The 23,083-nt window shown below is 53.7% G+C and overlaps 1 protein-coding gene and 1 long non-coding RNA gene across 6 annotated transcripts; one reads left to right on the top strand and one right to left on the bottom strand.

Moving 5' to 3' along the window:
• Nucleotides 1–382: 382 nt before the first annotated feature.
• TMEM268 (transmembrane protein 268) lies at nucleotides 383–12,495 on the top strand. Of its 5 annotated transcripts, none has more exons than XM_066980705.1 (9): nucleotides 383–573; nucleotides 3,492–3,811; nucleotides 5,587–5,696; nucleotides 6,242–6,349; nucleotides 7,552–7,701; nucleotides 8,393–8,503; nucleotides 10,087–10,167; nucleotides 11,136–11,318; nucleotides 12,175–12,495. In XM_066980705.1, the coding sequence occupies exons 2-9, from the start codon at nucleotides 3,706–3,708 to the stop codon at nucleotides 12,352–12,354; spliced, it is 1,029 nt and encodes a 342-aa protein (XP_066836806.1). In that variant the 5' UTR covers nucleotides 383–573; nucleotides 3,492–3,705; the 3' UTR covers nucleotides 12,355–12,495. The 5 variants fall into 5 exon arrangements, with proteins under 5 accessions (XP_066836806.1, XP_066836805.1, XP_066836808.1 ...); XM_066980704.1 differs by lacking the exon at nucleotides 383–573 and adding an exon at nucleotides 695–1,334; XM_066980707.1 differs by lacking the exon at nucleotides 383–573 and adding an exon at nucleotides 1,392–1,740 and having other exon boundaries at nucleotides 12,143–12,280.
• Nucleotides 12,496–13,816: 1,321 nt separating this feature from the next.
• On the bottom strand, nucleotides 13,817–16,707 carry LOC106037027 (uncharacterized). Its single transcript, XR_001207796.3, has 3 exons — nucleotides 16,480–16,707; nucleotides 16,040–16,141; nucleotides 13,817–14,561 (listed from the first exon to the last, which is right to left on the bottom strand). It is a non-coding gene; the product is annotated as an uncharacterized lncRNA (long non-coding RNA).
• Nucleotides 16,708–23,083: the final 6,376 nt, after the last annotated feature.

Raw genomic sequence — 23,083 nt, 5'->3', positions numbered from 1 at the left:
GGCACATTGCGACCCTCTCTCAGCTTTCGTTAGGATCCTGGAGATTTAATGGTTTAAAGCCTTTTGGCTGCATCAGAGCCCTTTAAACTTGGAATTGCTTCTTTTATTTCTGTTTTTTTTTTTTTTTTTTTTTTTGCAACACCCCTCTTACATTGGCAGGGTTTGCTCGTGTTGATAGGACAAGGTGTCGATGCCAAGATCAGTGCACTCACGCTTCTTGCTAAACAAGAGGTGTACGGTGTACGTGCTGCAGGTAATTAGGGGAATTGCTTTCAGGCTTCTTGTCTCTTCAGTGCCTTGGGCGCTTTTTCTCAGTGAGCTGACGATGCTCTTTCTAAGCACTTCGGTTGCCGTCTTCTGCCTCTGTCAGGATCCTTGCGTGGGCAAGAAGGGGAGGAAACGAAGCCAGATCTGATGAGCGTTTGCAAAAGAGCCCAGCGCTTCGCCTGCCTTGGGTGGGGATGTGAGCCGGGCCTCAGCGAGTGACAGCGGCGAGATTAATCTGATTTTCTCAGTAGCTGGGTGATGTTATTCTGTGAGTTGCCAGCTTCCAGCGTAACAAGATGCCGTGTGGTAAGTGGTTTTGGAGGCAATTCTCTTCCCCGTGCAGCCATGTGATTTAATGAACGCATTGCTCAGCAAAGTCTGGAGCCAACAGGATTGCAGAAATCGAGCCCTCAGAGAGCAGAGCAGCCTTTTCTCCAGGAAGTGTCCTCTGACAGGGCAATGAAGCATTTTATATTTTTTTTAACTGTTCACTAGCAGGCACTATGGTATTTGATTGATTCTGTTCTTAGCCTTTGGGGATCCTCTAGCTTTTGATGGGCTCTGCAGCTGTGATCCCCAGCGCTACCTCTTGGCCTGAAGGCAGGTCACAGCCCCCAGCATGTGAAATGTTCTGGGGGGTCTGTCTGGCCGTGTGTCCAACCCTTCTTTGCTTTTTGGAGCACGTAATGGAGAGGAAACCCCACCCGCCCTCCATATCAGCACAGCCTCCTGTTTTGGGGAGGGCTGCGGGTCCCTCCCCATTGCTTCTGCTCCACTGTGCTTTGCTGTGACCATTTGCTAATTAGGCAGCAGCGTGTTCTCAGCCTTGAGGTCTTTGCTCACCTCTCCTGATTTCTCCAGCCCCGCTGCTGATGCTTGTCTCTGACTAATGTATTCGCGGCGACTCATCTGATGCAACTTTGGGATTTGTATTTGGTGAATCCTGCCCGGCTGGTGGAGGAGGAGGAAGAGGAGGAGGAGAGCCTTCTGACTGTGCCACTGCTCAGCCCATGCCCCCTCTGAAGAAGCCCTCCGGGGTCCAGGTTTGGACCCCCATCCTTCAAAAGGTGACTCCAGCTCCTGCTGCTGAGTCTCCCATGGCTGCGCCTGATGGGGAAGCATTTCTGAGGAACTGTAGAGGGTTAAAACCACGGCTCTGAAGCGAGCCTGGGGAAAAGTCACATGCACCAGGGAGATTTTGCAAGTCGGTGCTTGCAGCTTGGGGTAATGAGAGCGGGTAGTGCGGGGGCGCAGGCGCCTCGCCATCAGCTCACGGTGCCTGATCGCTCGTCCTCCAGGGAGAGGCAGGGAAGGCTGCCCTGCCGTGTCCCCTGCTTGGGCTGAGACCTCCCTGTCCTGCCGTGGGACAGCGCGGAGCCCAGCGGTGCCAGGTGAAGGACAGTGAGGAGGAGGAGGAGGAGGAGGAGAGAGAGCTGAGCCGGCACCCCAGGACCAGGAGGCGAGCCAGGCGAGGTAAGCCTCTGGCAGCCTCTGCAGAAATGCAGCAGCAGGACTCGCTGAGATAGCTGGGGCTTGGAGGTGTCTGGGAAGGCCCTTAGGCTGAAGGAGGCAAAGGGAATGGTTTTGCACAAAAAATAAGAGTGCAGGAGGTAAGGATACCCCTCACATTAGCATGGGAGAGGGCAGAGGAAGACGTGGGGGGACCAACCTCCCCCCTTCCCCTCCCCCCGGCAGCCATTCTGCAATGATAGGCAATGGAGCCAAATGAGGTCTATACTGCACAAATGGTGTAAAGCAAAGCTGCTGTTTTTGGGCTCACCTGCACTGGGGAAGGAGCAGCGGCCCCTGGCATGAGCTGCCCTGGCCCTGCTGCGCCAGTCACTGGCAGCTCCTGGGGGCTGCTCTGGGACTTGGTGCTCCCGAGGTGTCCAAGGCAGAGAACCTGGCTTCACCTCTAATGTAACGCGACAGCAGCAAGAGCAGGGTGGCAGGTTTTAAATAGTTTTTTCTTTTGTCTCCTGTTTTATCGCTTCCTTCTTTTTTTTTATTTTTTATTATTTTATCTTGTTTTTCATTTTCCCTTCTGTTTGACACTAAACCGAAGGGATCGAAGGCCAAGGGGAAGGAAGTGACATTCCCTGAGTTCACTGTCAGTGCATGGGGACGTGCTGTGTAACGTGTCTGCCCGTGTTCTGTGAGGAAAACGCACTGCAGAGCAGCGTGATCCGCTGTGGGCACCTCACCGGGGGCTGTTGCACAGGGACTGGACATGCAGCAGACTCATTCTGGAGTAAAACTTTAAAAACGTGGGAGCAGCCGGCATTCAGAGCAGGTGCTGCGGCCATCCCCATGCACACAGGCACAATACGCACCTCATGCACCAGGGCTTGGCTCCTTTGAGTGCTGAGTTTCCAGCCCTTTGCAGGTTTTTTGCAAGCATCTGAACCTTTCGTGCTGCTTCCCTTGCCTCAATTTCCTGTCTGACAGTCCTTCACTGGTGGCTCTCCTGGCTTTGTGCAAGGGGTGATTGCAGCAACAGCCACCGGTAAAGAAAGCAAAGCAATCCTTTTCGAAGGAGAGCTGTTGAGATCCGCAAGGGACCTTCAAACCAGGCTCCCGGTGCAAAAGCAATGCGGAGCTGAGGTTAAAATGAAACGATAGCTCTGGAGAGCCGGCAGGGTTGCAGCTGAGCTCCCTGAATGGAAGGTGATTAAACTTCGGAGCTGCACGCCTTGGGTTTGAACAGCCACCCGCAGCTCCTGGTGGCTGCAGCCCCACGCCAGCAGCATTTACACAGGAAACCCGTGGGCACAGCAGGGAGCAGAGGACGGTGGCAGAGACGAGCAGAGCGTGCCAAAGAGCTGCTGCTGGCTGAGCAGGGCTGCTCGCCCCTGCGCAGGTGCGTGCGTGTTTCCTGCGCTGACTGCAGCGTGTGCCGGGGAATTCCCCACTCTGCCCTCACAAAGAGAAGTCCTTTCTATTGCGTGACTGATTCTTTGCAAAGTGTGAATATTTAAGGACGTTGGAATAATTTAAGGAATATCTGGAGATAACTTTTTCACCTAGTGGCAACAACAAAAAAAAAGTATTTCAAGCAAAAGGAGAGCCTGTGCACGCTGCACTCGTGGCTGGCCACCACCCGCCCGGTGGTAACATCCACAGGGCGCAGGCTCCAAAGAGCAGGGTGCACCCAAGGGCTCTGTGCTCTTACGCTTTAATTGCTCTCTCTGCAAGATGTGTGCATTTTTCCTTCCTCTTTTCAGGGCTAGAAAATGCCTCCTTGCTCATGGAAAGCAGAATCTCGAGGAAGCCTCCAGTGGGAGTGTGAGTGAAGATTTCACAACCTGGTCCCCAACAGGAAGAGCAAGCTGGCTGCCTGCTGCCTGGGTGTTTCTGAGCTGCCAAAGATAAGGGAGGGAGATGAAGTGCTGAACTTCTGACAACACGACGCAGAGTCACCGAAGGAGAGGTATCAGCATGGCCTATAAAAGCCAAGCTGGTGGAATTGAGAAAAACGGGTCGCTTTCCTCCATCTTCTATTGCAAGAGCGATTTAAAGGAGGGATCCCTGCAGTGGGCGAAAGGTAAGCGAGTGAGGCTGGACTGGGGGGTCTTTTGTGGTCCTCTTCCAACCTGGGCTGCTCTGTGATTCTGGGAACTTGCTGAGAAATGCAGTGCTGAGCACAGTGCCCTTAAATGGCAGGTGGCAGGTTTTTCACCGATGCTCACTGACAGCACCTCATTTGCAAAAGTAAGTAAATGTTATGGATGTTTCAGCATCTGGGGAAGGGGATGGATACACGTTACTTTTTTGGAAAGCCTGATATTTAGGAGTGAGTGGACGTCTAACTATTGAAACCCAGGACCTCTGAAGTCCTCTTTTCTCAGCTTTCAAAAGTCAAGCAATCTTTGGGAAACGACCTGTGCTTTGCTTTCCAAGTGACTCTCTTCCCCAGTATCAGTTTGCTCCCTCCCTGTAGCCATGCTTCAGTGCTGTGAGGAGGCAGAAAGTAGTGCCATGGGTGCCCTGCTGCAGCGAGACCTGCGTGCTGTGCTCAGCAGGTTCTTGCTTGCTCAATTCACAGCACTTCCTTAGCACTCAGCTTTCAGCGGGGTGAAGCAGCTCCTGTTGCCCCAGCAGGGGTCAAGGAACTGAGCCCCTCTGCGAATTTCAGGTATCTGATATTGGCACCCAGTAGGCTTTGTGCCAAGCAGCTTGACCAAAGCTGTGGGGAACAGGAGAGCCCAGCCCATTTGTTTTCACTCTTGCTTCATCCTCACCGCCTCCATGCCTCGGTGTCTGGAGGAGATTAAGCTCAGCAAACAAACAGGACGTTGTTATCCTGGAGGTTTCAGATGCATCTACTCTTCCCTTCTGGAGCTGATGCAGTCACGCCCTTTTGTAATGCAATTGCCTCATTTTATTTGGCATCTCCCGTTCCTGAGCAGTGAAGAGATGATGAAGATGGAAGACGAAAGCAGGAGAGAAGGGAAGGGTGAGTGTGCGCTGCCTTTCAGCCAGCACAGCAGAGTGGAGAGCACCGAGCAGGTGGTGTCAGGGAGCAGCCCCAGGGGACGCTTGGCTGGCCCCGGAGCTGCAGAGGGGCAGGAAAATTGGGTGAAATGTGTCGGTGAAACAGGATCTCATCTGAACACGCCACTTCTTTGGATCCGATCTCTTCCTCTTGGCGTAGCTCAGCTTGTGTAAACTCTAGATGAGTGCCAGATGGGATGCCAGATCACAGCTCTGCTCTGCAGCTCCCAGGCTGCTCTGTCTCAGCTCCGAGCAGACGGCTCCTCAAATCTAGGGCAGGCTGTCCTCATGCTTCCTGGGCTCCTGACTGCAGCTTGGGTCCCTGGATTACATTTCTGATCCTAGCACTAGCTGAAGCCAGGAATCACAGGGAGCCCTGAGTAGAGCCACACTGCCAATGCTAGAGCAGGAACCTGGGTGCCAGAAGCTCGTAGGGACAGCCCTGCCACATCCTAGACAGTGTGGTTGTTGGAAAACGCCTTGATTTGTTTGCTGGAGCATTTTCTCCTGATGGGTGGGGTGGGTAGGAACGGGGAATCTCTGAGAGTGCCTTACCAGCACCGAGCAACTCCAGTCCATTGTCCTCCCAGTTAGGGATCAGCGAGGCAAGGCGTTATTCTGCTGACGGTCAGAGCATCAGGTTATCTGTGACTGCTCGCTCCTGGAATGTGTTTTGGGTTTCCTCCCTTTTTGTGGGTGCTTTCCTCACAGGGGACAGCAGACCCCTGTGCTGCTTTTGGAGCTCTTTGTGATGCTCTTAGAAATATCCGAGGGGGTTCTGCACCCAGTTAACACACGTACCGGTGGCCTGTATTCCTCTTGCAGACCCCCCCAACGGGCAGGTGCTCATGGTGCTCAGTATGGACAATAACTGCTCGGCCACCTCCTTCGACATGGAGCTCTGTGCAGAGAAGCTGAAGTCCCTCGGGGTTCAGGTAAACTCCGCACTCCCCCGGGGCCCTGTAGGAGTGAGTGCTGGATTGGCACCATTTGCACCTGCACCCAGACCACAGGCATTTTTTATTTTTATTTTTTTTTGGTTTAAGAGTGACTTGTTTCAGTTTAATTTCAATCTATTCCTCATTGACTTCAAGTCAACTGTAATGATCTTGGCTTAAACCTCCGTGAAGAAACCCATTCAGCGTAGGTTCAGCCGACTTGCTTGAGAGCACTCCGGTGTGATGGAACATACCGGGACAATCTGTCTCGCCTTGTCCTTTGTCATAAAAGCACGCTTTTCTCTTGTGACTTTCCCTGCACTTTTCAGGGAGTTATCACTCACTGCAAATGAGGCAAGGACACAGGTTTTTGGTCTGTGACAGCTGTACAGATGGGAATGGAGCCTGGGCTGGTACACTCCGCGGGAAGGTGCCCCGGGGCCCGGTTTGCTTTGCTGGGGCCTGGCCCCACCAGCGGTGCCCAGGCCTGTTCTGGTGGCGCTGAGCCCCACGCCGGTGACCTGAGGTTGTTTCCCAAGCAGGTGGCAGCAGACGAGTGGAGGAGGTTAATCCAGGAGGCCGTCCTGAAGCCCGAAGTGAGACGGTACATGTTCTACAACTCCAGGGCGTTCCAGATCGCCATCGCTGTGGTAAGGGCCTCTTGCAGGTCTCTCCCAGGCTTGCCATAGACGTGTTTCCAAAAACAGGGCGAGACACCTTCCCCAGCCTCTTGCTGCTAGTCTCCTCGGAGTGGGCTGGTAACCAGCATCTGCTGAGGTAGTAGTACCCTATCACGCTCTTTCTAACTGGAATTTAAAAACCTGAAGGTGATCTGGTCCTGATGCTCGTTCAGACCAATGGCCCAGGCAATGCAGGTTACCAAGTGGTTTGTCTAGTCTTGCTTTGCTTCTTCTGGCAAGACAAGCTCCTCCAAAGACCCCAGCCACCAACAGCTACCTTAAGGTTACTTTCCAGCATGCTGAAGGAGTGATAAAAATTGACTCCTTCATATTAGATTTTTTTTTCTTGTAGTCATTATGTGTGCGTTCTCCTTTCACTAGTATTGCAGGAGTTGGTGCTCGCTGTTTCGAGGGCTTTGGTGCCTGTTTAGTGTAAATCATGGAATGGTTTGGGTTGGAAGGGACCTTAAAGATAATCTAATTCCACCCCCTGCCATGGGCAGGGACACCTCCCACCAGATCAGGTTGCTCAAAGCCCCATCCAGCCTGGCCTTGAGCACTTGCAGGGGTGGAATGAGTTGTATCACTGCAAGGGGATGCTGTGACAAGCTGTGCTGCACATAGCATACTTGCTTCTAGGCAATCTTCTGCCCAGGTGCATGACACCTGAAGTGAAGGCCAAACAAATTCAGTTTTGCTGTTTTTTATGCAAAGGCCACATTTGCTAGTCCTTAGCATAGTCCTTGAGCCCCGTGTCACTGTCCATCATTTGAGCATTGCTGTAACTGAGCAACCTCTGCACCACCTTGAGTGCTCTGACATAGGAGCTCTCTAAATAGAGGGACTATTGCAAGTATTATCAATATGCTTCAGCAAGTGCATTTCTTATCTAAATGGAAGAACTGGATTGAAATCCTTCATAGGTATGAATCATCATTAAGAGTTCAGTCTCTGTCTTTAATGATTGGTAGTTTTTTATAATAAACTAATGCTCACTCAGTCCTTCTACACCCTTTCCTCCCCCATTTATTATTGGAAAGAACTTCTGTCCTTTCTCACCCTCTGAAAAATCCCAGGTGACTTAATTAATTTATGGCAGGGCTTCTTCTCCCCTTGACTTTTCTCCCTTCCACAGTTTTCCAAGCATCATCCATCTCTCTGGGTTTTCACAGGTCTTCTACATGTCTCTCTGGACAAACATTTACTCCACAGTCCAGCTGTGCTCCTTCGGGCGTTACTGGGAGGCCAGTGTGCTGGTGACCCTGGCCGCCGTGGCCATCACCGTGGTCGTGATACTGGTCCTCGACCGGCGACAGAGAAAGGTGAGAGGAGGTGGCTCGTGTGCGGACACGGAGAGCGCCGGGAGCAGGGTTCCCTCCCACCAACGTGCTGGGACCTGGCTCACCTCCTAGATGCAGATGGAGAACATGGCTATCGGGGGTGGTGGGAGTATTTTTAGAGCAGGCTCAGAGATCTGGTTCAGGCAAGGGTATTATAGAGTTAGGTGTCGTAACGCCTACAAAGTAGGTGAAAGCTGGCTCGAAGTGCCTGCTGTTGCTGGAGAAAAAGCAACCATTGCATGGTTTGTGCTCCCACTGCTGGTGGGGAGCCCCATGGGAGCACCAGCAGAGCAGGGCCTGGCCATGCTCCTGCACCCACCTTGCCCCAGGTCCAGCACAAAAAGGCAGCTCCTCACCTGTGGAGTTGTCCTTCACTTAGGGACAGCTGGGGGAAGGAAGAGAGGACACGATGCTGGAAGCCCATCCACTTCACACGTCTTGTCCATAACACACGTAACCTTTCGTGAGATCTCTGTCTGCACAGACATCAGCCGGGGGTGGCAAGGCCATGCTGATGGCTGGTGACAACCCTGCCCTGGCTGCAGCTCTGTCGCTGCCTTCCTTTCAGAGACACGGTGTTTGGGGTCATCCAGCAGCCTGCAGGATCGTCTGCAGCTGTAGGCTGGCCCAGGTTTTGTCACAGAGCATGTTTTTTTCCTGCGTTCTTTAATAGATCAATATGAATACGGATGTGAGGCTGGCAGCTGTCAATGAATTCTTTATCAAACACAGTTTAATTCTGGGGATTACAGATGTCCTGAACGGGCCACACAGCATCCTACAAGTATCCTTTCTGTGCGGAATTGCTCGTATCCCTGCTGGGTAGCTAATGATGGGGGGATTATTTATTGATGTGGTGATCAAGGAGGATTTCCAGAGGGTGGCATTTCTAGGATTTTTTTCTTCCTATTGGATGGCATGGGAAATTGGGTATTTTTCTTCTCCTGTCCGTAGGGATTGAGATATACCCAAAGGCCACTGGAAATAAAGAGTTTAAAACAGGGAAGTGGAATTAGTCCTTGGGGCAGACAATTATTCCTGCAAGCGTACTGTGTTTACATGACAATGATGATTCTTACTAACAGCAGAGTGACAGCAATGTGCCTATGGCAAAACAAAACAAGAGAAATCCCCTCCCTAGGAGCTTGTGCTGTGCCTTGCAGAGAGGAGCTCAGCCAGCAGCATCCAAGTGCCTCTGCTCTCAGGAGTCATTTGTAGCCCCAGGCTCCCTCCTTCAGGCACATGAGAGAATCCTAACTTCGTGCAGTGAGCACCTGGCAGCCACGTCTCCAGCTGCCAGGCACTTCTGATCTTCATCACCTTATAACAGTGCAGGTTGAAGAAGCCAGGGGTGGGGGAGCCTCATTTGCTGCTCTTTAGGGATGCCTTCTCTGGACTGGACAAAGGTTTAGAGGAAAGAAGTGTGTTTTAAGACAGCATGAAAGTGTAAAAGGAAGGTGAGGGAGACGCTGTCCCAGATTCAGTGGTGGACTTCGCACCACCCCCAAGGTACTGAAAGGCATGAAATACAAATGGAGAGGGAAAGAGGCAAAACATGGGGTGAAAACAAATGGAGAGGAGCAGAGAGGAGCACAGGAGCAGCAGTGGCAGCTGTGAGGTCATGCAGCATGAGGAGGAAGCACTGAAGAACCTGAATTACATGTTTGTTCAGCCCAGCGTAGTTTCACACCTGAGTAAGTGAGGACTATCACAGCCTTCACATGTCCCAGAACTGCCTGAGAGCAGAAAGGACCCACGGGTTTAGGCTTCTTCTGCCCACTGTTGTGCCAGGTCTGTGTCATCCCTCTGGCTTCCTCGCTGGGCTTGAGTCCCTTGGCTGACAGCACGTGGCTGCCTTCAGGGGGCTGCTGCTCTCGAAGCAGGACTCGCATCCCCGTGGCAGACTCTTGGCAAGCAGTGCCTCCGTCGTACAGCGAGTACAGCAAATCTTGTACAAATAAATGGAATGGGTTCCCAGAAACAGAGGATTGCAGGAAGGAGTTTAGGGGGGCTAAGTCAGTGTGACCCATCGGCTTGTTCAGACCTGATGCCACTGGGGTGAGTGACGAGCAGTGGCCATGCGTCACCCCACTTGTCCCTGCCGTGGTGCAGGAGGTATGTGAGGAGGTCTGGGCCGAGGGGAAACATTCCCCTTCCCTGCCACCGCTCTCCTGCCCATTCGCCAGTCCTGGAGGTTTTGCCTTAGCCCAGAGCAAGCTTAAAATCAGCGCTGCGACGTGGCACTCAGCTGCTGGCTGCGTCCTGAGCGGCCCCTGGGGACCAGCCCCCTCTGTGAGGTCTTCTCCTCTGTGAGGGCTCTGGGGAGGACATTGTGGAGAGGTGCCTTCCTTAACCCCCCCGTCCCAGCTGTGGTTCGTGCACTTCAGCCCTGAGCGCTGCCTCAGGTCCTTGTCAGCCCACCTCGCCGAGCTGCGGCGGACGCGAGAGGTAAAGGACAGCGGGCACAGCCTGCGGGGACAAACACGTGGCCACCCCTAGGGCCCCGCTTTGGTGGGGTGGAGGTGGGCGATGAGAAGCACGTGTTGGAGTTGCCTTCTGGGTGTCCCCTGCTGTATACTGGGAGCTGGGTGAACTGGGAGGGGGACAAACTTCATGTGCTGGTGCCCACTTCAGCAGGAATTTATTTAGCGTAGCTGTGTAAGGCTGGATAATTAACTGTGACTTTTGTTAAAGGAGTTGCCAGGAGTCAGGGGTGAATTCTGACGGCATGTGTCGCTGTTGGAACTAGCTGACACCTTGAGCTGTCCTCCTGAAATAAATGGGATAGCCTGAGGAGTAACTAAACATCACACTGGGCTAGCTGTATGGGGTTTTTGTCCTCCTAGCCCTCAGAAAGTCTCTTCCTTTTTGTGGCTGCGTGCATATCCACGCGCTGCTGGCCGGTGACAGCCACGGGACGGGATGTGAGGTGGTGCAAGCCCCCAAATCCCACGGCTGCTCACCTCCCTGGATGAACCGACAGGCACAGGTTGGGGGCTGACTGTAATGAACCACTGCACATAGGGGCTGATGTCACGCACGTCGTCCCTAAAGCCCAGCCTCACCGTGCCAGTCTGCCCCCACCCTGCTGGGGACGGCTGCCAGCGCGCAGAGCATATAGAATCACAGAATCATTAGGGTTGGAAAAGCCCTCCAAGATCATCTGGTCCAACCAGCACCCTACCACCAATGTCACCCACTAAACCATGTCCCTAAGCACCATGTCCAACCTTCCCTTGCGGGATGAAGGCTCTCAGCTCCCAGTGCTAGCAACGGCTCTTAGCCAATCCCACATTTATTTATTTATTTATTTATTTATTTTTAACTCCTGGGAGGATAGTTTTGATAGGAAATCATGTGCTTTGAGTGGTGTCCTCAGGACACCACTGCTGCCCCAAGCTCTCCCTCTCCTCCAGTCGGGCTTGCGGCACAGCCTGGACCAGCTCTGCGTGGTGATGGAGGCGGCGGTTCAGCCTGAGCCGGCAGCAGAGGAGGCTTCATGCGAGGAGTCCCCTCTCCTATCCAATGGGGTGAACTTCAAGAAGGAGCCTGTGATGTGCAACCAGCTGCTCCGCCTCATTCCCGAGGGCCCACCAGAGGTAAGGAGAAGTATCCCTCCTCGATGGGCAGAATGCCTCCAGGGGCACCTCGCCTCCAAGCCTCATCCCAGCAGACACCGCCATGGGGACACCTCCTTTTGCCCCAGTAGAAACACCTGCAGACCTGGAGGTCCACCCACACCTCCTCCAGGGCTGGCAGTGCTGGGCCATCAATGCTTATAGCCTTGATGCTCTCTCTTTTATGGGCCAGGTCCATAAAGCCAACCTCTCCCCAGGGTCTGCACGGGGACCTGGTGCCTGTGTCTGGGCTGGGGCTGGGCCTGGCCATGCTGAGCCTTCGTCTCCTCCACGGACTGTGCCCTCAAAGACTTGTGCCCTGCTGAGTGACAAATGTGTCCTCATTCCCGCTCAGCAAGAAGCTTCAAAAGAGACGATTTTGATTTATTTTGCAGTTTTCTGCTTGCTGTTACTAAGTAAATTTGATGCAGGTGATATCCCTGCAGGTTGAAGCTCTCCAGCTGACTACAGGCAAAAAAAATAGTAATAAAAAAATTCAGCAGGAGGAGGTGACAGAGCAGGAGGGTCCCTGAGCGGCCTGGCACCCTGACCACCCCACCCCTGCAGCCCCCTGCCCCAGGGCTGGCCTCGCTGCTGGCACCAAGCGTGGTGCTGGGCCAGGTGGTTGGCAGCGGCTCGTTTCATGTCACCGTCCCATGGGGACAGCGTGCCAGCACTGCTGACCAGAAGGGGATCTGGGGCAGTTACGTATCTGTCATTGGCTCCTGCCCTGCTTCTATCGGACAAGGACGGTGTATGAACGAGGGCACAAATGGATTTTAACGTACCATGTGCTCCCCACGCAGGTAGACACTGACGCCTCTCCTGCTCGTTCCAGGTGATGGCCCAGCAGCTCCTGGTCATCTTCAGCGGCTGCTACGTCCGGCTCCTGGTCAGCGGCCGGCTCCCCCCGACCACAGCAGCCGGGCACGTGGAGCCCAGCAGCGTGCCCTGCCTGTGCCAGTTCATCCAGAGCGCCGTGCTCAGCACGCAGCAGTGCTGCCTCCCGGGCAGGTGACCCCTGGGGGCTGCAGGAGGCCGAAACAGAGGCTGCCCATGCACAGCAGTGAGGAGAAGCAGAGGAGAGGGCTGTAAGCCCCATCCTGGACTTATCGGGGTGAACAAGTGGAACTCTAATAAACATGCAAGTTATCAGGAAGCTGCTGGCCTTTGAAACCTGCTCTGTCCAGAGGAGCTGCTTTGGGTGCCAGGAACAAAGTTGTGGCAGCTCAGAGCACCCTTGGGTGGCCCCTGCTCTGACCCAGGGGTCTGGGAGAGCAGCGGGGAACAGCAGGAGATGGCAGCCCCATGCCTGTGCACTGCAGTACATGGGGTCTTTGGAAGAAGGACAGGGAACATCTGTGCATTACAAATGTGGTGTCTGCTCCGGATTTGGGTTGTGGCATGCAATTGTTGGTGACAGGGAGCTCTGTCCTGTGCCAGGCACTGCTAAGTCAATGGCTGAGACCTCGTCCAAGTTGCCATTCAGGGGCCAGGTTGGGGCAGTGTCCAGTGACTGCCACCTCTGCGAGCTCCCCTGGGATGAGGTGCTGGACATTTGAAAATCCATGGAATTAGGCCTTAAAAAAGGCCCACAGCAGGGCAGCCTGGGGCATGGCTCTTGTTAGATTCCCTTTTCTGCTGCACTTTGGGCCAGGTTGAGTCCTTTTGGTTTTCTTTTCCTCATTTCCCCCTACTGTGCTTGCACACGGCATGTAAGAGGAGGCAGTGGTGAGCAGGAGACCCCAGCACTTGGCGTATGGGAGGGAATGGGGAATGAAATGAGGTGCTGTAAGCCTGCAAGGGGTTGTGGGCTTAGGTGAGGCCATGAATGCAGAGCTGCATGGGCCAGGGTTGCTGGTGTCCTCCTCTGTCCCCACAGCTTCTTGTGACTGTGTGCACTGTCACTTACCTGGCCACCTCACCACACAGCTTGGACCATAGCGTGGTCCTAGGATGTGGCACTGGTCAGAATAAAAGGTCCTTTGGGCTGTGGTTTCCAGCCTCATTGCAGCCGGGCGTGCATGGTGCCCCCCATCCCATCTCCTGCAGTGCCGGAACACAGCTCCACGTGGGACTCCCAGTGCACACAAAGCCAGGAAAGGCTCTAAAATCAGGGGCACGAGGCGTGTACGTCCCTCAGTCACGGCCACCCTACCCTGCCATCATCTCCTCCCCGTGTGGCACCGTAGCAGGGAAGTCTACGGCACCGAAGGCTGAGCCATCGCCTATGGCGGCAGCAAGAGGCAGGGAGCTGGGGACCAGGAGCCAAGTGCCAGCTCTGCCCCGAGGTGCGGGATGACTCTGCTCCCTCCTCCTGGTCCCACCTCATTCCATCAGGAGCAATGGAGAGATAAAGAAAGTCTTCCCAGTGAGCCTCAGCATCAGCCCCCACTGCAGCCCCAGGCATTGCTCTGAGCAAACACCGAAATGACAGCAAATGCCCCCCAGGAGAAAAAGCCACCGTGCTCCCCACCAGCCTCCTTCCATCCATCTTTATTTCTGGCTCAGCCGGGGCTGTCACAGGAAGAGGTCAGGCAGAATTGCCCCCACAGGGGTGGGCTTTGCAATTCTGCCCTCATTGCTCTGTGACGGCGCAGGGTTTGCTGGCGGGGGGATGTGGCGGTGGTCCCTGCAGCCCCTCTGCCCTCAGTGTGCTGCGCATCGTGCTGGGTCACCGGCTTGTTGGGCACAGGGGGTGTTCAAAACATCGTGGGATTTCTACAGGGCCAGGCTCTCGGACTCCACATTCCAGCTCCTGAGCTGATTTTACCTTGTTGGAAGTGGTCTGAAGGTAGAGCGATGTCATCGGGAGCACAGCTTGGTTTCACAGCATAAAAATCTGATTTGCTGGTGGAATGCAATGGCTCGTGCTCTTCCTCAGAGCCCAGAAGTGCCAGGAGCACCTGGTACACATTGGTACGCATCTTTTCTGCCATCTGGAAATTTCTGTTAGGGAGATCGATCAGGGTGTTCTCTGTCATTGTGCTTTGTGCCGAGAGCAGGTACAGGAGGGATTTGCTGATTTTTCCCTGTCCCTGGGCTTCAGGATTCCCAGCACACAGATCCCCTGGTCGGAGAGGTGGGGAGGCAGCTCATGGCCTTCAGGAGAGGACCACGAGGGCCGTTACCCTCAGGACCTGCAGGGCTGGGCTTGGGCTGCGTCGTTGTTCATGGAAAGTGAGGCTGTGGCTTGCGGGGGTGCTGATACCACCACGTTTACATCTGCAAATGCACAAGAATCAGGGAAAGGAGAGAGGGTCAGGATTAGCCATGGACAAAGACCATTCCCGAAGGGACAAGGCTGGGATGTGAACTGCTGCTTGGAAAACCTGCTGGTAGCAGCCATGGCCAGTACTAGGTTAGTGCAGGGAGTCGGGCCAGGTTTTAGCACAGAGCTCTCCAGCAGGGCCCCAGGACGAAGCTCAGCAGCTTCTATGCCATGTCCTGGACACTGCTGGTGCCCCTGTATCATCCCTGCATCCCACCAGGAGCTGGTGGGGTTTGTGAGCTCCTCGCTCCATCCTGGCAGCTCCGGGACACCGCAGCGCTCCTTGCTCGGGAGGCACAGACCGAGCACGCGGCTTGTGCTGGTGGCACGGAGCCAACTGGAGGCACTGCTTACGGTACGTGGGAAGTGCACAGCTTCAGTCAGCATGGAGGCACCACGAAAACATCACCTCACTGAATGGTAGTGCTCTACCTTCAGAATTCCCCAGCAAGGGCCTTGCCCCAGAGGATGGAGCTGAGCCAAGCCCCGACCGAGCAGGTCCCTCGTGTAAGCCCTGGTGTCCCCAGGGAAGGACGCAGCCCCCTCATCCACAGCACTGAGGGGGTGAGGGGTGGGGGAGGAAGCTGTGGATCCTCTGTTAGTGCTAATTGGTGCAGCTCCCCTGATTGCAACAAACACCCAGCGATTAACCGCACAGAACGAGCTTAACCGTGCTCAGTGGAGGAGTTTGGTTCCTCTTGCTCACACACCCAAGCACCTGCTGTGCTCTGGTCCCGTTGCAGGCCAGATGGTTGATGTGCTTTTCCTTCGTTTGCACTTAATTAAAGCATTAGTGATGAGAGACGTCCCTCTTCACCCCTCCTCTTCCCTTAAGGATCTGCCTGTTATACTGCAAGGTGATATTCTGGAGGGTTTATAGCCCCCCAGGCAGCCAGCGTGTGGGAGCAGCAGGGGGAAGAGCCCGGCCTCCTGCAGGCCCCAGCTCCTGGCAGGGGTAGGAGGCCACACGGTCACACCTGGGTGCAGCTCTGGGCTTGTTTGCTCGAGGGAGATTTGGGCATGATTCAGCTGGGCCACTGAAATGGTGCCGGTGAGCTCTGAGGTCCTTCTGCCTGAAGTTTGGGAAGCATTTCATTTTTGGTGTGAGCAGTGTGGCTGGGTGATGTGGGAACAGCCCCCAGCGGTGGATCAGGGACAGCTGGGGGGGGGGGGTGGCTGCTTGTGGGGCATCGTGTGAGTGATCTGCTGAGCCACTGGGATTTTGGGGGCTGAAATGGGCTGAGGAGGGGCTGGGGAAGGCTGGCAGCATGGACAGGAAGCTCTGGCTGCTGGCTGGGGTTCGTGGTGCTGTGTTTTGGTGCCTGGTGATGCAAGGGCACAAAGACCGCCCCAGGTAGACGTTGCTCTGGGATGGCTGTGCTTCATCAGGACACGGCCACACACCCCTGCTTTTAACCCCAGAAGAACTTACCTTGGTGGCCTCTCCGCGGGGCTGCCTGCTCCGGGCTGGGTGGTGGCTCCTGGGGCTGCTGGCAGCACAGGGTCCCCATCTTCCTGGCCACATAGCGGCAGGCTGGGGAGGGGGAGACAACTGTCAGCAGACCGCAGCAACGCAAAGCTCAGGTTATGCTGAAAACCCTCCCCAAACAGCTCAGAGCTGAGAGAGACGGGAGCCCTGCTGAGGAGGATCCGCTGGGGCTTGTGCATGCCCCAGGTAGGTCGCAGCCAAAAGTAAGATTGGAAATGGAGGGAGGGGATCTAACAGGCTGAAAGGGAGTTGCTGGCGTCCGGGCTGTGCTTCAAACCACTCAATCACCAGCCTTTCTCCTCCCATAAGCACAAAGTATGCAGAGTATTACCATGCAGAAATTCCTCTTAAGCTCTCTTGCCTCAAATGAAAGGTTTCCTTACCGTTAATAATTACTCAAACCATTTTCTCCCGGGCTCAGCAAAGCTGTCCTTCCCAGCCAGCCTGTCTGGCTCCCTTGCAGCCAGTTTTGCCGTGGTTTTGTGTCTCTGCAGCCCGGCTTCCTCCTTCCTCCTCCTGCAGGGCTGGCGATGGGGATGTTGCTCAGTGACGCGCTCCCTGTGGGTGCAGCGGGGCGTGGGCAGGGGAGCAGGAAGGTCTGGGAGCATCGGCTGGGCTTGGTGCCGGCAGGAGGAGCAGATGCTGGTGCTTGGGGGCTGGCAGAGATGGGTTGGAGGCAGGAGAAGTCAGCCCTGTACTTCAGACTCCCAGCTGAGCCATGGAGGATTGCTGCAGCATGCGCTTGGGTTGTACGGAGCAGCAGTGAAGGAAGGTTTGGGTTGGAAGGGACTGTAAAGGTCATCTGGTAAAGGGATATTTCTTTCCTGCTGCTGTCTGAGCACTGCAGGCACTTCTTGGCATGTGAGTGTCCTTCCCTCCCCAAGCCCCTTTGCACCATGCCCCGCTGTGCACAGGGAAGGTGAGGGCAATCCCAAGCAGGCAAGACGCAGGCAGCAGCGTTGGTCTTGGTGTCTCTGGGATCCTCAGGGTCACTGCAGCCGGTTAATAAAGAAACACAAGTTTTGTGCATCCTTAGCTAAACCTTGCTGTTGGTCTTTCTTGCTACTTTTTCCTTAATCCAAAAGTCAGGTGAGTTCTGGGAGGCTGTGCTTTGCCCTTTGAGCAGGGCAACGTGCTTCCTGTCTCCCACTAACCACTCCTCGCTGCATCAGACTGGCTGGACTTTGATCTCAATGACCTTGCCTTGGGACTGTATAAGGTCAGAGATGTGGCTGATGACGAGCAGGTATTGCGTGTCAAGGCGCTGCAAGCTGGCAGCCTGGGCTGCTGCAGAAGAAAGTGCAAGATCACGGTGTGAGATAGACAGAAGATAACGTCGCTGCACCTCGCCTTTGGTCTTGTTCCAGTGTTTCATGTCAGGAGTTTTCAGTAAGCTCTGATGCATGGGGCTGAAAACTGAAATTCCGTGCAGAGACCTTTACCTCAGCGGGCATCCTGATGTGCTCTTGTGCAGTGCTGGTGAAAAACGAGGGCTTGAATGGACATGAGGGAAGATGCTGGCTCTTAAGCCTAGAAGGCTCCCGTTGCATCACCAGATGAGTTGAAGCCTGCAGGAATAGGTGATGCAAGATCTGTAGGTGTTTTAAAATTAAAAAATAAAGTCAAGAAAAGGGGGGAAAAAAACAACCCCCAGCATCCTCCTCCTGCCAACCCCCCAAATCCTGCCCCAATCCCACAGCCTCCACTCCTCTCTGGAAGACACATCTGCCCATTTGCAGAAGAGCCCCCCAGGATGAGGGGGATGGCTGCAGCACAGCCTTGTGTTTGTCCAGATGGGAAGGACAGCCGGAGGAGGGAGCTGCCCTTCTGTGGCTTTGCTTTCCAGTTGTTTCTCCTGCCCCCAAATCCAACGTGGTCAGATGGGCGTTATTTGCCCAACGTGTGCCATCAGCTGGTGCGTCCTGGCACCTCGGCTTTACAGATGCATCCCTCTAGATGGTGCTAAGCTAAAGAGAAAAGGCGGTGGCCTTGGAGCAGAGCTTGTCCTGCAGCGCACGCCTCTGCACACCTGGTGCTGCTGAGGTCTCCTGGGCTGGGAGAACCTGGCAGCTCCCTGTGTGCTCCCAGCACCGTGCCCGAGCGCTTGTACCAGTCCTCTCCTGCAGCACTCGCTGTGTCTACTTGCAGCAAACGCTTCTCAGGCCCTTCTGTCACTTCATATTTCACTTACTGATGTGTGAGACGCCACAAGTGCAGCATGTTTTTAATCAGTTCATCTGCTGCTGTCCAAGCACTAAATCAGATAAGTTGATTGTTAATGGCAAAGATCCATCTTAGCTCTTAGCCACTTCAACCACTTTTACTGAGCAACACGGCTAAGACTATATCAGCTCAATCCTCCTCCATCTCATGCATCATCGGCCAGACTCTGCCAAATTTAAGCATAGATAATATGTGAGAAAATAATTTTCCCTTGCAGATAGACCTGAAGATATCCCTAGCATGATGGAAACTCATTGTTACAAGGAGCAGCGTGGTCATAACAGCATGGGCTAAATGCCTGCTATTCTTCCAATGATTTACTGAGGTAGGCCATCCAGGAGCATACAGCCTGGCCTTCAGAGACGAGCAAAGGACCTTGGGGATTAGCTGTGCAGAGGAAATCTTTCGGATCAGCAGCTGAACAGACTTTATTTTGGATGGGCAGTACGTATGCTGTTGCAAGAGAGCTGTTAGAAGACACTATTAAAAAAGGAAAAAAAAAGAAAGCAAGCTACATTCAGGTCAGTATTCTTCTTGCAAGTACAAATAGGGGAAGACCAACCCTACTGAACAGCCTCGCTGGCAGTGTGCTGCTGGGAGAGGAGGACTGAGCTCCCTGTTCTGCAGAGGTAAGGGCGTTTGTGTGCACTGATCCTGCCCATACGCGACCTGCAGCTTTCGGGACGGCCGTGGAACATGCTCCGTGGCACGCGCAGGCTTAGTTTGAGTGGAGCTGGGGAGCAGTCAGCATCCACCCAGGTGTGAGCAGCCTGGGGAGCGTGTCTCCGTGTGGGACCTGTTGTGCCTGGCTGCTGCCCCCTTATCACCACTTCCCCCGAGCAGAGAGGGGCTGCCACAGGCTTTAATTGCTCTCCAGTCTGGATCTGCTGGCATCAGCTGTGAGTGCAGTTTCTACTGATACAGTGTAGGAGGGCTGCTTTTGCCAAGTTTTCCTTCTGAGAATGGCTTGGCTCCATTCATGATGAGCCCAGAAATTGGATTAAGAGCTCTGGGACAGATTTTCAAGCATTTGAAACCCATAATCTGGGCTGGGCTTTCAGAACAGCTCAACTCTTTTGTAAGCAGCAAATTATGGTCATAAGGTCTCAGCACCTTGCCTCGAGTATCCTGACATAAACTGCAAAGCTTGCTGTAAAGTTCGGCACCCAGCCTCTGAGCTCTTGGGAAATACAGGGCAGCTACGTGTGCTGACGTGAGACCTGAGCATTTCTGAAGAAGAGATTCCTCGTTCTCTCATCTTTTCTTCTCAAGGAGTGCGAGCACCTCTGAGAAACATATCCCTCACATTAATCCACGGGCTGCAGGCACCCAACCGTCCCTCAGAACCTCTGACATTGCCTGTGCCCGCAGCAGGTTGATGTCAAAGCAGCCATCCAAGGGATGGCATCTCTAGCTGGGAGTGTGGCATCACTGCTGTGCAGCCCTGCAGGCTGTGCAGGCAGACCTGGAGACATCTCTAGCTTGAAGGAAGTGAGTTTGACAAGGAGCACTCTGTGACCTTAATAGCACGGGCAAAATGCCTGCTATTTTCCCCATTTTAGTGGTGGGTTTTATCCCCAGTGCTGCTATGCCTGCACTTCTCCCAGAACAAGTTGAGCAGCTAAGTTAGCCTCCCCTTTCTATGAATCCCTGCGTGCTTCGGAGGAAATAAGCTGGATAAGTGGGATTTAGGGCTCTGGTCCTTTTTGGGGGGATGATGCTCAGCAACTGGGCTGGGGTTGCAGCAAGCCAGCCGAGCACCACGCAGCAGCGAGGAGGCAACGCTTCTGCAAGCACGGGGCTGCTGCTGTTTATTTCAGCCCTGAACATCAGCCAGAGGCAGATCTTGTGCCATGTCGGAAAAACCTCGCTGTCATCATGACGAATGGAGACGTAAGCAAAATGTCAGCTACTCCAAACAAAGCTTTCCTTCCCATGCCTGGCATGAGGGGCCAGCGTGGTCTTGGTGTGTCAGAGCCAGTGAGGCTCTTTGAGGTAGCAATTATTGGCCTCTACAGATAACGAGACGAGAAGCATTTTTGGAGCCAAAGTTGGTGAAGTGTTTTTCTATACGCTATGTTCTTGGCATCAGTGGTGGGGAATTCCTGTTGAATCAAACATTCCTCAGGTGGGACTGGCTCTTGGCACCTCGGTGACCTCTTTGCCACAGCATGGGGGTCGTTTCTGCTGGCAGGCCTGGGTCACCGGCCCCACCAAGTTCTTTTACTCCAGAATGCATACAGCAATTGCAAAAAATACATAAAATACATATTTTAAAAAAAGAGGGTGAGTGGCAGACACAAAACAAAACACACCAGGTTTCCGGAGGACTGGTCCTGGCACCTGCAAGTGAAGCAGAGAGGAGGGCGACCACAAATCTTGCACGGCATAACCCTGATAATTGTTTGGCTGCTCCTTTCCCGGCCCATGGCAAGGTGACATCCTTGCTGAGAGGGAAGAGGGACACAGAAATCCGTGTCCGTGATGTGGAAGGTGCCCAGCCGTGGTGGGGAGGGTTCCGGGAGCTGAGGGCTGCAAGTGCCCCAGGACTGTGGTGGTGCTGTTTGACCCTCGTGGAGCACCTCACACAGTGGCAGGGATGCCGGCCTGGCTGGGCTCGTCGTCAGCCACTTGGAGCAAGCAGAGGCAGCAGCGCCGGCACAGGATGTCCCTCGGGTGCGTGGCATCTCCTGCTGCTTGGTGCTCATCGCAGTGGCGGGGGAGCCATCGCCTGGCCCTGCTCCAGTTATCGTTCTTTGCTGGGCATTTCTAACAATTGCTGCAACCTCCAGCGGAACAGCATTTTGAGATAACTTGCCCATGGAGCATGGGATAAAGCTCCTTGCTCCCTGTGTCTTCTGTGGACACACATAAATGAGCGATCATATGCAAGTCGGAGCTGTGAGCACTTGAATGTGTTGTCTTCAGCCTGCCTTGATGTAGGGCAGCTCTAAAGTAAACCCCCACTAAAACCCCTTCAGGCCTCCTTTTCTTCTCTTAGTTCTGCTGAATGCAGAAAACTCTTATAGTGTTCCTTCTAACCCCTCCTTTCTCTATATGTCACATCTCAGCAGCTATGTGTGCTGCTCTCCTGTGCAATGTTCAGCTGTGTCCCCCTTCCCAGGAGCTGTGTTACTCATTTTGGCTTTCTGAAAGACTTCTTGCGGCAGCTGTGCCGGTTCTTCACAACACTTTCCGTTTTTCTGCAGGAGGAGGGGTTGCTGCTGTGTCGTTATTAGTCTTTTACTAGCTGCCCACTCTTCTGCTTCTCTTTGATTACTTTCCAGTTTCAGATTCTCAGCACATTCTTGATATGAACTAAAACTGTCAGTTCATGACCTGGCTTACAAATATGAATCTGCATTCCCCCTAAGAGCTGGGGTTGTGCTTTTTGTTCTGCTTGGGCATTGGCGGCCACGCTGCAAGCAAGGATTTAGCACGAGGTGGGTGAGCGATGGAGTCCCTGACCTTTCACCACCCAGGTGGCAGCGCTGCCTGGAGCACAGTGATGCAAACACTCCTCTTCCCTTCCTGCCGGCATCCGGTTTCACGTACTGCCACGAGTGAGAACTCCTGACTTCAAGAGAGGAAATAGTTTTCGACTGAAACCAAAAGTAGCATCAGGATTCCTTAAATACTCACGCAGAAAGTATTCATCCTCAGTTCTTGGCGACTGCTGCGCTGTGTGCAATAGGCTGCATGTGGTGCAGCTCTTTATTAGGAAGGAATCCCATCTGCGGTTAAATCATGCTGCAGCCCCGTAGGTCAGCCAAGCGAGCTGAGGACACTTGGTTCATGCCTCCAAGTATTCTGACTCGGTTTTGTTGTAATCCAGATTCATTGTCAGTGATGAACTGTGGCTCATAAGGCACAGCAGAGCTTCCAGTAACAAGAGAAAAACCACAGCAGCAAGGAAAGGGAAGTATCTCCCCTGATAACGTTGCATGTTGTTATGTGGTTGGACCACAGATTTTTTTTTTATTATTTTATTTTCAGGCCGAAACAATGTGGAAGTTGCATCAGGAGCCATCAGTGACAGCATGGATGAGTGGCTGCACTCTGAGCATTTCGAGCTCCTGGGTTATTTTGCTGCCCAGGTCTGGCACAGGGCGGGCAAGGGGGGACGAGCATTAGCTGGGTTGCAAACAGCAAACTGCAAATGGGTTCAGGTGGTGCTAACTGTGCCTGCGAGTTCTGGACAGGCAGAGCTTGTTCCTGAGCTGAGCTTAACAGGAGGCTCTCAAATAAAGCCAGAGAAATATCATCACTAACCTCGTGTTTCTAGTCTTCTGTAGCTACTGATAGGGCATTAAGTGGAGGGCTGAGGGACCCTGAGAAATGAATGAGACATCTGGAAAACTGCCTTTTTCTTAAGATGCCTCCAACATGCCAACAATTTATGCTTAAAGGGATGATGATTGCGTGACACAGCCTAGTGAAAGGTGTCCCTGTCCACGGCAGGGGGTTGGAGCTGGATGGTTTTCAAGATGATCAGAAGATATGGCTGGTGAGCTCTGGGAGCAAATTAAATGAAGATGTTGCATCTAACATAAACAGGAGTGAGGTTTTTAGAGCAGGCCAGGGATTTAGCTGTTAACATTAATGGGACATTTATAAAAAAAAAAAAAATCCCTCTGGGCCGCTTTACAAATGAGCCCAGGGTGGCAGTAGGCCAGGCTGTTGACTCCACAGGCCTGATGTGACTTTTCCCCATGACAGCTTTACGTCTCCAACACCAACTCCCTTAACTGTAATACATTTAGC

This window comes from Anser cygnoides, chromosome 20 (genome assembly GCF_040182565.1).
Source record: "Anser cygnoides isolate HZ-2024a breed goose chromosome 20, Taihu_goose_T2T_genome, whole genome shotgun sequence".
In the NCBI taxonomy this organism is placed as follows: domain Eukaryota; kingdom Metazoa; phylum Chordata; class Aves; order Anseriformes; family Anatidae; genus Anser; species Anser cygnoides.
Note: the sequence above shows the minus strand (reverse complement) of the source record. Positions and strands in the feature narration are given on the sequence as shown.